The sequence below is a fragment of the Hippopotamus amphibius genome, chromosome 2 (genome assembly GCF_030028045.1).
Source record: "Hippopotamus amphibius kiboko isolate mHipAmp2 chromosome 2, mHipAmp2.hap2, whole genome shotgun sequence".
Classification (NCBI taxonomy): domain Eukaryota; kingdom Metazoa; phylum Chordata; class Mammalia; order Artiodactyla; family Hippopotamidae; genus Hippopotamus; species Hippopotamus amphibius.
In genome coordinates, this window is record NC_080187.1 from 204,823,459 (window position 1) to 204,836,715 (window position 13,257).

The 13,257-nt window shown below is 46.9% G+C and overlaps 1 protein-coding gene across 4 annotated transcripts in view; it reads right to left on the reverse strand.

The window, feature by feature from the left end:
* The window catches only part of CA12 (carbonic anhydrase 12), a 56,939-nt gene that overhangs the window by 13,501 nt on the left and 30,181 nt on the right, over window positions 1–13,257 (reverse strand). For all 4 annotated transcript variants that reach the window (XM_057722746.1, XM_057722745.1, XM_057722747.1 and 1 more), the window contains exons 3-7: window positions 5,670–5,849; window positions 4,625–4,767; window positions 1,753–1,848; window positions 787–850; window positions 394–551 (exon numbers count right to left, since the gene is read on the reverse strand). In XM_057722746.1, coding sequence (XP_057578729.1) covers window positions 394–551; window positions 787–850; window positions 1,753–1,848; window positions 4,625–4,767; window positions 5,670–5,849 — 641 coding nt within the window. The remainder of the gene's footprint in view (window positions 1–393; window positions 552–786; window positions 851–1,752; window positions 1,849–4,624; window positions 4,768–5,669; window positions 5,850–13,257) is intronic.

The window sequence follows — 13,257 nt, forward strand, 5'->3', positions numbered from 1 at the left end:
TCACTTCCTCGTTGCTGCAATCCCCACCCCCCAGGTTTGTTAAAGGATCTAACCCGATCCTGTCTTTATTCTGCCCCTGTAAAGGAGCCATGCTCTTTCCTGCCTGGGAAAGATATATTCTCCCCACTGAAGGATATGTTAGGAAACGCAGCTTAACAACTCTTATTTAAAGAACCGTGGAGACAGATTCATTTTCCCCACTTGACTGGCTAGCTCCACTTCTGAAGCTCAGCCTGTAATTTCTGAAGCGCTTCCAGGCCCCTGCGATATTTGGAGATGTTTTGAATACCTGCCAATGAAACTCTGAGGAAATCAAGCCATTGATTACGCTATGGGTGGTGGTAGGGTCCCAGGTACCACGTGGTCTCTGACAAGGAAGAGCACGACTGTTACCTGCTCCTGGGAAATTTGCACAGGGTTCCGGAAAACCGTCCAGAGCACAGTGGGGTAGCAAGGAGGTGTGGTCAGGGACCCTCTGTAGCGGTAGTACTCTTCAGGCCTCTCCGGCAGCAGCTCTTCAATGCTGAAACCCGGAATGGACACTTCTTGGCCTGGAGAGACATGTTGGGGATGATGTCGCCTTGCTCCCCAAGGCAGAGGTGCAGCTGAGCATATGACAGCCTAGGAAGGTGAACTAGCCGCGTTCTGAGCCATGGGATCCCAGGACCTGGTCACAGACAGTACCCCCGCCCCCCGCCCCCCCGCACGCGTTCTTCTTCAGATCACGCAAGGGTGAATACACCTTTCTCCCACAGAGGGTGAATGAGCATCCAGGGACCCCCTCACCTTTGTACTTTACATCTTCAAGGTGACTGAGGATCTTGTCATATGATGGATTGAAGGAGCCCATCTGCAACAGAGATGGGGCAGGTTGAACGGGGACAGAATTCGATAGGCTGAGCCTGGCTCGACAATTGTGAACGAAGGGCTCTGCTGGGCGTATGTAATCACCACTGCCGAGATCCTCCCCGAAGGATGCACTTCACTAGGACAGGTATGCTGCATCCCTAGGCTGTCAGGGGATTGGTGTAATGGTCCTGCCTTCTTGCATCTCAGGACAACCTATTTCCAGCTCAAGGCACTGGGGCTTGAGGATCCCAGGGCAGGAGGAGGTATAGTTTGTGCTCCTGATTATCTGGCTGTGAGCTTGAAGGCCACAAATAGCATGTTCTCGAACCAGAACTTAAGGGAGCTGGAGCTCATGCAAGCCAATTCAGGCATGTAAACATGTTGAGAAATGACATACGTGCTGTCTCATTAGGGGGAAAAATATAAGCAAATCGGGAGACATTCCCATTGTCTGGGATTAAGGAAAGAACTTATTCCAGGGTTCCTATAAAGGATGGAGCTTGCATACTAGAAATTTTATCAGGGGTTCAGGCATCTGATGGGGCAGCAGTAAATGATCCCCCCCAACCCCCCACAGGTCCTATCCAACTTGGCGATTCCTTGCTTATGCAGTAGGGCTGGGGACTAGGACTCATTTTTCCAGTGTCAGCTGGGACATGCCCATTTCTGCTGTCCAGCCACAGAAAGTGCCGCCTCCAGGCCAAGAGAGAAGGAAAATCCCCCCTACGGGAATATCCCCTGCTCCAGAGTCAAGACACAGCCAAAACGGGACAGGTATGCATGGAACCAAATGCCGAGTCTGATGTCATCCTGACCTCAGATTTCATGTAAAGTGCCTCGCAACATCTCTCTCTCTTTTTTTTTAATTATCTTTTACTTTTTTTTTTTTTCAACATCTCTTACCTCTATGAGAACAGCTAGGACCGCGAGGCCTTCTGGCTTGTCACTGGCAATGCTGGCATTGGGGTACAGGTCCGAATTATAATAGACCATATGCAGCTGCAGTGGGAGAGATGAGATGACTTGCTATCCATCAGGAGATAGCGACACATGGGAACCTTTCACTTTTGCAGGAGACTGGAATCCGGTGGGAGGGACAGACCACCCCCACCCCCAGCTAGATTCAGCCTCTCAGACCCTTTTCTCTCAGCCCTCTAGACTGCAAACTCCACCAGGGCAGTCCGTCCATCTTTCTCACTCAGTGTATCCCAGTGTCTGATATAGTGCTTGGAAAGTACCAGGTACACAATAGATATTGAATGAATGGATGAATGAATGAAAAATGGGTTTTATACTAGCGGTGAAAAAGCTTGGACGCTTTGGAGCACTTCTCCCTTCTGATTGTTTCCTACTTATTCTGGAGCCTGGGGCAAAACGGTCCCATGTGGCCTGCCCAACCTCAGCCTGGCCACTCTGCATTTGATCTGGGGGCTGGCACAGTAAACCTCCAACTGTAACTTAATCATAATTGCACCCAGAGCAGGACATGCATTTATCCCTCAGGTGGAGACAATCACAACGTGGCTTTTCTGAAGGTTTTATCAGCTATATTTTAAGAGACCATCAAACAAAAATGTTACTCCGTGAATGTAGACTCCAAAATACCATTCTAAACTCATTTTTTTTCAAAGCAGAAATTACGTATTATTAAAGTGAGGAAAAGAGAAGTTTTTGAGAAATTTTGGGTGTAAAAAGTCTACGTAAACTCTAATGAGTAATGTTGATAACGAGGGAGGCTATGCCTGTAAGGGGGCAAAGGGCATATGGGAAATCTCTGTATCTTCCTCTCAGTTTTGCTGTGACCCTAAAATGGTCTTAAAAAAAAAGTCTTCAAAATTAAAAAAAAATAAGCAACCATACTCCAATAAAAATTCTTAAAAATTAAAAAGAAAGTCTAGGCAGGCATTAAGACATTGTTACGACAAGCTCTGACAGTGTTAAACCTGATTTTTAATCCTAAAGGTGGTATCACCTGTCCTCCAAAAAACTATATCATATATGATCACATGTATTTTAGTTGATTCTTTGCCTCTTGAGACTATGACACCCTGAGATTTTATCTCTTTTTCTTCGTTAATCTCATTTCCCATCTTATGATTATAAATAGAATTCAAACATATTTTAATGAGTACGGCTCAATGTTCCCCACTTTTCAAGTGGCCCTTTCTAATTAAAAACAATTATGTCAAATTATTTCTTCTTTTTAATGGTCCTCTAGTAAGGATTTCTTAGGGGTTCCTACTTCACCATCTTTCCCCCGCAATGGATGTAGCCTCCGCACTGCCCCACACCATCTTGGCCTGGCATTGCTTTGGGAAATAGTGCACAACTCTATGTGGCTAAAACCCCAAAGGTTCTAGATCCTTATTTCTTTTTACAGCTGACCTTTGAGCTTGTGTTCTGTTTTAGCACTTTCCTCACTTGTGCAGGTGAAATCAAGAGGAGGTGAAGACCAATACGAACATAAGGGAATTCCCTGCTGAGAGGATAGTCTTCTTATACAGATGCAATCCAGAAGAACTGCTCCCCTTTCAAGGACCCTCTGTAGAGAATCTGCCACTTTAGGGTCACCTTGATGTTTTTTCTCTGCTGTTGACATTTATGGTCCTCTTCACCAGGCTCTTGGTCTAATGATGTGACTTAGTAGCAGAAAATGTAATAACTATTTTTAAATGCCCAAACCCTCTCCGCCTACACCCTAACTCCTTTACTCTCCTGGGAAAATAGAAGCCTCCTTATTGGAATTAGGCTGAAAGAAGTTGCAATCCTGGAGGTTCAGAGAGGGGCCTGGTCTGAAATATGTGCACCTCCAGTAGGGCCATCTATTGGGCCAGAATTATAGCTCCTCCACCTCTTGTAACGCGACCTCTAATTAGCCTAAGACATTAAGCAGTTTGACATTTAAGAACAGCAGAGAATGGTCATGTCCTTATTTACCATGGGCTCCACTGGCTGGTGGGTAGCCTTATCTCCTTGTATTTATTGCTCTGTAAACATTCAGAACCACACCCCCGAGTGCAGTCCCAGGGGAGCTCTGAAATGGAGCAACTCAACACCCCACCCTCCACTGAACACTTGTGCAAGAACTAAAGCTCTGCCCTCCTTCCTGTTTTCTTTGGTATCTGGAGTAGCACCGCAGGGCAACATAACACAACACTGCGGTGACGTCCCAGGCTATCTTCAGTGAGTCTCTGATTGCCACGATACCCCACGCGTTATGATGCCAAGTCATCCCTTGACTTGTGGCCAAATAGAAGAGTGACCCTGGACCAGGGTCCCCAAGCTCCAAGCACAACCCATGCCCAGGGAAAGGAAAGATGGGACGGGAAAAACTGATGCAAACAGCACAGCATGTGAAGAGAACTGAAAAGTTGGGGGCGCATTTAGCCTAGTATGATTTGGCGGTGGGATGGGTCAGCCAGACAAGCTGGTGGGATCTTAATCTGTGCAAACAGGAGGGTGATGTCTGGAAAAGGGGCATGTGTGTCCCACTGTGCCACTCTGAGCCGCATCACTCAGTAACAGACATGGAGACAAACTCAGCAAGTTCAGGAAAGGAAGGGAAGCGGGATATCACAGATGAGCTGCCGCGTGGCTGGAGTGGCTATACCTCCGTGTGCTGTCAGCAGGGCTGGGGTGGGTGTGTAGAGCGTGAAGGCACCCCGCCCCACCCCCATCCCCCCATGCTCTGATCTTATCTGCACACCAGCCAAGTGGAAGGGTGCCAGACCACCCACCGCTGGGAATCCTCTGACAGCTGGGCCACCGCACTTACCTCGGCAGCAAAGTGCCTCCCACCGACAGTATGCTCAGAGCCGTGAGGGTCATCCTGGTCCCCCCAGTGCAGGTGCAGCTGTGAGGCATTGTAGCGGGCCCCGAGGCCCTGGACATGCAGCTCCTCGGGCAGTTTCAATTTCACTGCAGGGAGAGGAGGGGCAGTCTTCAGAGCCCTGGCCAGCTGAGCAGTGCCTGAGAGCAGGTAGGCATCAGCTACCTGGGGCCCAGACAGAGGCGGGTGGATGCAGCGAGGTGGGGACCAGAGAGATGCAGCCTGTAGATCAGAAACCTGGGCTCTTTCTCTGAGAGTGTTCCCCTTTCACTAAAGCAATTCCAGTGGCACCAGCACCTTCTTGGTTCCCCTTGGAAAATGATGGCAAGAGCTACTTTAGACCAATGGATGAATGTTTGTTTACATATTCCATGTATTACACACTTGGCTGTGAAGATAGAACCTGTGATGAAGTATCTGCCAAGCTGTAGAATTATATAACAATAACAGTAATAATAACTGCTATTTATTAAGCATCTCTCTATTCTGGATCTTAACATACATAATCTCTAGTCTTTACAGTATCCATCAATATGCCCATTTTCCAGATGAACCCTCAAGGAGTTTAACATTCTCATCCAGCGTCTCATGACTCATAAGTAGTCAAGACAGGATTCAAATTCAGGTTGGCCTGATTCCAAAGCCTGGGCGAACCCCCCAGTGAACTGCATGGCTCTTTGAGTTGTTCATGATGCCCCAGAATTCACTCCTGCACCATATCCAGTAGGCCAAGAGGCTCAGGCCTGTCCCTTCTCCCATCCCAAGAGGGGGGCTGCTTCTGAGAGGCATTGTCTCAGCAGAACTGCCTGGGCCCAGAGCCTGTAGCATCCCCTGGAGAGAGTGATCCAGGCATCCCTCACGGGCTCCCCTCTGCCCTCCTTCCTGGGTGCCTCAGCGGAACCCACCCTGCCCCCGCCCGGGCAGACGGAAGAGGCCAGGGAACTGAGGGGAGCTCAGACACCCCTTTAGGTCTCGGAGGTCGCTCCCTCACCTGAATGGCCATTGTTGGTCAGGACAAATTTCTGGTTGGCAGACGCGTTGTAGCCTTGGAAGCCAAGGGGCACGAGGCTGGCGTTGTACTGGAGGATGTCATCATGCAAGTCTATTGGGGACTGCAGCAGGCCCCCACATGATGGGTAGCTCTTGGACCAGCTCTTCTCTCCATCAGGACCTGGAAGGAGAGATTCAAGTCCACGACTTAACCAGTTTTCCCCTGAAGCTTTTCCCTCACCTTCTAATTCTGTGTGCAATAATACGCCTTTTCTATTCTTTTCTTATTCCCCGGAGGTATAATCTTCAAGGCCCAGAGACCCCAGCCTATAGAATCAGGTTATGCAAACGCCTCCAGACCATTTGCTTTTGAAGTGATATGGGGAAAGAGGGACCAGAGCAGTCCCACGGCAGGGACTCTGCTTTATTCTATGTCCATTGTTTGTATTTCAGCCTGACGTACAGCCATTCCACACGAAGACCTCGTGACTCTCAGCAATTTAGCATCTGTGTATGGAACACCTACTGTGAGCAGGAATTGCTCTGGGTCTTGGGGCTGCCCAAGTTTGCATTCTGGTAGGGAAGAATTTTTTTTTTTTAATTTAAAATATTTTTGTGTTTTAGACACTAAGGAAGAAAATTTTTTTATGTTGTCCAAATTCAGTTTAAAACCTATGGCTCTCTTTCCTTTGGTACTTTTTAGAAATTGAAGTATAGCTGCTGTACAATATTATATGTTACAGGTGCTCAATATAGTGATTCGCAGTTTTTAATGGTTACACGCCGCACGGAGTTATTTTAAAATGTGGGCTATATTCCCCACGTTGTACAGTACATCCTTGTCGCTTATATTATACCCGATAGTTTGTACCTCTTACTTCCCCAGCCCTCTATCACCCCTCCCACCTTCCCTCTCCTAGTGGGGAAGAATTTATTTAATCCCCTGGGATGTCCCATGTTGAAACAATTGGAGTCTAACTGTCTACAGCTCCAGGTAGGTCTTTGAGGCTGGTGATTGACAGGTATGATCTCCCTGATAGAAAACCCTTGAGGACATTGACTCTGAATACCCATGTCTAGAGTGAGTAAAAACCCCAAACCTAATAGGAAAGCTTGGAAAATATCAAGTAGTTATAGGCCCGGAATCACAGAGCTAAATGCAGTGTTTACACTGGAGGAAAGTATGACAATATTACGAACGAATTATTACAACATAATTGACACACTAGCAGTGAGGAGGAACAGACTTAACAAATAAACCCTCCAGGGCTCAGGCTTCTTGCTAACTATCAGGTAATAGTCCTTCCCCTGGAAATGAAAATAAACAATCCAATTCCATGTTCAGATAAACTTTCTTACTCCCATGGGGAAAAGTCTTTCAAGAATGTAAGGCTGTGTTTTAAAGATTGTCTCCCATGGTAATTAATGGATTTTCAAGCTGAGGTTTCTCCAGAAGAGCAAATAATTGGCAGGTCACGGCTTGTTAGAGTAGAACCATGGTGCCCTGTGGGCTCTCTAGGAGTTGGGAACCAAGGTTTGCCCCCTGGAGTTCATTCATCAGTATTTCAGCACAAGGAAAGGTGTTACCTAGAGCAGTGGGGGAAGGAACACCACTTCTTCTGGGCACCCTTTCCAGAGACCACAGCACCATTTCACGAGAGAGAGAGAGAGAGAGAGAGAGAGTGTGTGTGTGTGTGTGTGTACACACCAGCCTCACAGAATCCCTGTCCCCTACACCTTGTCCTCTAACTAGGGGACCTCACCTGAGAGTAGGGAGAGTCAGAAGCAAAACTTGGTGCCCACATTCATTTAAGATGCTATGAGGAGTTGGTCCTAGGTCTGGACACACACGGGAGAATCCTCTATTTTTTCAGGCTGTCAACCTTTAGGTATACCTTTTCAGAAATGTTGGAGCTTGAAGGGATTTCAGAATCTCCAGTCCAACCTCTCACCAGTTTTCTCAACTCTCACATGTCAGAGTTTCCACTGAAATAAATTGTTTTTATTTCGATGGCCTCAAAGTCCTGGACTCAAGGCAACTAAACTACACCAAGTTGGCGACTGGGGAAGAGGGAGGCTGGAGGACACCAAGGCAGTCACTCCAGGGAGCAGACTGGAGCAGAGCCGTTACTCAGCTGAGGGCAAAACCGAATTCCGCAGAGACCGCAGGGTTCAGGGGTGAAGCAGTCAGGAGGTAACATGCAAACCCTGAGGGTCAGGAAGAAGCACAGATACCAGGTGGCAAGCCTTCCAGGGTAAAGCTGCCAGCCTTCTCTGCTCACGGCAGCATCTGGGCCCACAGCCAGGGTGGCAGAAGCTGCCAGGCAGGCATGAATGAAAAACCTCAGGAAGTGAAGAGGCATGACAAAGAGGCTTCCCTTTGAACACATAGCTAAAGGGAACTGAGTAAGAAGAAGAACTTCCTTTTCCTGGAACAGGAGTTCCCCTGAAGGTTTCATGAAGAGGGAATGAGGACATCCCATTTCATCTCCGTGAACCCATGTCGTGATTAGGATCACGTGCATAACAGGCACTGCGGAAACATTTCCCCCAAAGAATGAAATACCCCAAAGGACAGAGAGCTTGGGGAAAGGTTATCAGGAGGAATTTTTCTTTTGCCCTAAATACTCTTTCTTGGACGTTGGCCAAATTGGGTATTTGGGAGCAGAAAAGACTAAAGATGTAAAAGGCAACAGAGTCAGTGGTGGCGAAACCTTCCTAGGAAAGAGAAGCAGCTGTGTGGGACCCAGAGACCCAGATTCCGGCACCAGCCACACCCCACCCCCTCCCTCTCCCCCCCGACCTCTGTGAGTGACCTCAAGCCCGTCACATTCCCTGCCTTAGTCTCCTTTGCCCTTCGTACAAATGGGAGGGCTGGACACTATGTTCTGGAAGGTCCCTTCTGACTCTCAAGCTCTGAGATTTATTAAGATTACTAAGACTAAGCACCTTCACCTTAGTGTCAGGCCAGTTGGAACGGGTTGGAGAGAATTGCTCATGGGAAGGCAGCTCCTGGGCATGTGACGAGGTGCCCAGTGGGAACGAGTTGTGGGAATGAAGGCACAGGGTGCTCCCGGGGCTGGCTGGAGGGCGGGCAGGGCTGCCCGTCTTGGCTGCCGACCACTAGAGGCGCTCGTCCCGAGTGCCCATCACAGGCCCTTAGGGCAGCAGGGTCTGGAAAGCCTTCTCTGTTCCTGCTCATTACGATGATGGGGATGGTGGTGATGTTAGTGGTTTTTGTCCTTACACCTCTACAACTCGATGGGGTCCACAAGGCAAGCATTGCCCCGTTTTTGTACATAAAAAATTGAGACGAAATGATTTGCCCAAAGGCAGACTTCGGCTTAGTAACAGAGTGACCTTGCCTGGGTCACAGGACTTCCGTGACTTCTGTTTCAGTATGTATCCAGGAGATTTTGTGCATGCCCGTATCCTCCCTCTCCCAGGATCTACTTGAAGGCAAGGACCATGTCTCATTCATCCCTGCCTGGTCCACAGTGCCTGGCACAGAGATTGAGCGGGATCCTCCTGCTAATCTTGTGCTTGTTCCTCTCCAGGGAAGCACGCACCTATATTAATCCCCCTAGTTTCCCTCTATTCCCCCACAGAATTTTTTTTCCTATCAAAAAAGTAAAAAAAAAAAAAAAGGATATTACTTGCTCAGGTTCAAAATTCCCCCTCCTAGCTTTCTAGTGTACCTGCACGAGGTTTTGTTCTGTTTGGGGCTACTCAATCGAAAAAGAAATCCGGTTGCTGGCCCGCAGCCTGGGAGATGATCTACTGGGATGGGGTTTCATTGCAGTTCACGGGACCTTCCGCCCGCGCGTGGTGGCTGTGCCCCCTTCTTATGTGTCTAGAGACACTGTCAGAGCAGCCTCTGGTCTCTTTGTTTGTGGGGGAGAGAGAGAGCGCGACGTGGCACGTGGATGGGCACCAGGACGCCCAGCATCGGGCACGTAGGCACAGGCTCCTTTCTGCCCCCCCCCCAGCCTCTGCGGGTGCAACGTGTGACTCGCTGTTCTAACACTGCCCTTTCACCAGCAGCTACAGGCCAGGCTGTAATTTTTCAACTTGTTCTCAGCTTTCACACTCATGCCAGGTACTCTGTTGCCAGAAAACCTCTCCTGGGACTGACTCTTCCAAAAGAAGCATTTATGTCCAGCTACTGTCAAAATGTGACTTTTGGGTCGTGACTTTGCCTCTTCCGTGGGTTAGATTCCTCCCGTGATCATGATAAAGGAGATCATGTGTATCTCCCAGTTTGTTTTTCCAACTAAAATCAAGGTATTATTTCTTGAAAGCTCATGAATCTTTCTGTTTGAGGCAAAACAGAAGTGGGCCAGATTTCTGTTTTGAATTGTAACAAGAGATCAACACGTGGCACAGCTCAAAATGCCTCTCATGCTTTCCAGCTGAGCATTATTGAGGCCCAGAGTACAAGACTTGCATTACCCAAGGACCAGGATTTTTTTCGGGGAAAATGTCAAATGCATGCAACTGTAGAGAGGGGAGCAAAGTGAACCCCACATCCCCCAGCTTCAACAACCAGCAGTCCACAGCCAATCTGCCTTCATCTCTGCCGCACCCACTCTCCCCTATCCCTGGATAATTTTGAAACAAATCCAAATATATTTCATCTGTGCACATTTCAGTACATCTCTAAAACATAAGGGCTCTTAGAACAAAAGCACGATACCATTACCACACTTAAAAAGTTAACAATTCCTTAATGTTATTAAGTCCAATGAGAATTCAAAATGTTCCAGTTATCTCATATCTTTTTAAAAAATTTATTTTATGGAAGTATAGTTGACTTACAATGTTGTGTTAATTTCTGCTGTACAGCAAAGTGAGTCAGTTATGTATATATATGTATATATATATATATATTCTTTTTCGTATTCTTTTCCATTATGGTTTATCCCAGGATACTGAATATAGTTCCCTGTGCTAAACAGTAGGACCTTGTTGTTTTCATATCTTTTCAATGGTTGTTTGTAAAATTCAGGATTCCGATAAGGTCCACATAGTGAAGTTGGTTGATGTGTTATGGCCTAGATCTCAATTTGATGGTGTTAAGCCTCATCAGAGGACAACTGGCACCACTCTTCCGAGGCTCAAAATCTCAGAGCCAGGCTGGCTGGGCCCATCCTTTGCCCTCAGGGTTGGTCATGGAGTCCCAAGTTTCCCTCACCACCACCACCTCCACCACCCCAGGTTAGGCCCTCACCAGGTCACACTGCAAAGGCTCCCCGCAGGGTCCCCACCGCAGCCTTTCCTCGTGGCTGCCAGGCTCCTTTCTTGTTGCAGCCGGGTGTAACCAGGTGTAGCCCTGCTGCTGTGGCACCGCCCATCTGTCCACTCCCTTCCTCCAGAGCACGCTCGCCCTGCCCTGCCCTGCCCTGCCCCCGCCCCCAATGAAACAAGCACACCCACAGCCATCTTTCACAGCTTCAGCCTGTCAAGGCCTTCAAAAGCCCTCACACCCTCCCCAGGTCGCCGCTGTGGTCAGGCTGGCTCCCCCTTCCTCAGATCAACCTTCACAAATGTTCTTATGCTAAAAATCTGCTTAAAATGCCTTCTTTCCTTTTCACCTTTCCAAATCTTGTCCATCTTCAAAGTCCAGCTCAAGTCCTGGGAAAGCTACTCCAGCACTTCTTTCCTGCCTTGAACTCCCAGGCCAGCTTAGCTAGCTTCCTACAATGGTACGGTGCCTTGAATTGTCATTTAACCGTCTTACCTGTTAGACTGTTATCATAAACCCATTCCAGACTAGAACTCTGTCTATAGGTTTTGAAGACCTTTGGAAGCCTGGAACTCTTGTCACATCCCTAACCAGGTCTGAGCGCATAGTGGCATTTACTAGACACTTAATGAATTGATTTGGAGGGTTTCTTAAGCTCATTTCAGAAATCTTGCCATAAAGGGATGGGAGAAGGGCGTGTGTGTGCGTGTGTGGTAGTTATAGGACGACGAGGGTGACGAGAAGCATTTTTTGTTTTTTAATGAAGAGACTCGAGCACACTTCCACGCAGAGGGACGGGGGATGGAGGAGGAGGGATGGTTCCAGGAGAAAGAGGGGCTGGTTCGTGGAGTGTGGCTCTTAGAAGACAGTGGGGGAGGGGTGGACCCAGCCAGGAGAGGTAGAAATTACCTCTGGGCTGAAGGAGGCACTCAGTAAATGTTTGCCGAATGGATCAGACCAGAACCCTGAAGCCTTCCTGGAAAGGAAATCCACAGAGTAAAAAACCCAGTCGGAAACCTTAGAACTCAGCAGGTCTGCACAGGTGATCAGAGAGAGGGCTGGCGATGAGAAGACAGGCAGTCTCAGTCTCTCACATTCTGAGATGCATGCAGCCCAAGTACCCCCATGAGCCTGAAAGAGTCAGTGTGATTTTTTAAAGTGAACTTATATTTGGCTGTTTTCTTACTACACCTAATATCTTGTTTTAAAATTTAACTAACAAAATTTCAAAGCAGATACAAGAGTAAAGAGCATAGTAGAATGGCCCCGTGCACCCATCTATGCATGACTAATTTCGTTCCATCCGTACCTCCCACCCTATCCGTTCCCCCTCCCATGGATGACTCTGAAGAAAATCTGTGGACATTTATTTATAACTATAGGTAAGAACTCTTTAAAAATAACCACAAGATCATCTTCACATCTAAAAACTGTTAACAGTGATTTTTTTCATGTCATCAAATATCCAGGGCAAATTCAAATTTCCCCAATTGTCTCAGAAATTTTTTTCCTATTTTTTAAATTGAAGTATAGTTGATTTACAATGTTTCAGCTGTATAGCAAGGTGATTCAGTTATATGTATATATATGTGTGTGTGTATATATATATATATATACACATACTCCAGTCTGCAGTCAGTGCTATGAAGGAAATAAGCTATATATATATATATATTCTTTTTCAGATTCTTTTCCATTATAGGTCATTATAAGATATTGAATGTAGTTCCCTGTGCTATAGTCTCATATATTTATGAAACAGTTTGTTTGAATCAGGGTCCAGATAAGGTCCATGTATCATGACTGGTTAATATGTCCCTTAAGTTCCTTTTAATCTGTAGGTCCTCCTTTTATTTCTCTCCAACAGGGGGGTATTTGCTTTGTACATGTGTGTGTACAGACTCACTACTGCCTGGGCAAATAACAATTTATGCAAATAAATGAAGGATAATTTTGTTACTTTATAATCTGTTTACAGACATGGTATAGGGGTAAGTAAAACACTTTATGGGTTGAGTAATTTCTTATATTTATACATTTACTACATATATGTTATAGTGCATATTGTAATGATAAAAGCATATAGAGCTCCTTAGAAGACCAGAACTATGTCATTACTGGTACAGCCTGATGAATGTTTCTCCCTGATTACTCTTTCTCACTGACTACATCCTGTGTGCTTAAGAATAACAGAAAATTTAATGAAAATAAGTATTATTTGTAACTTGGATTATATCTGATGAGTCTGGACCCAAAAAAAATGCATTCATTAGGATCCTATTTTGAGATTTGTCTTTTGGGGCCCTTCTAAGTCTTTCCCTCAGACCTGCCTGGCGCCCCTGAC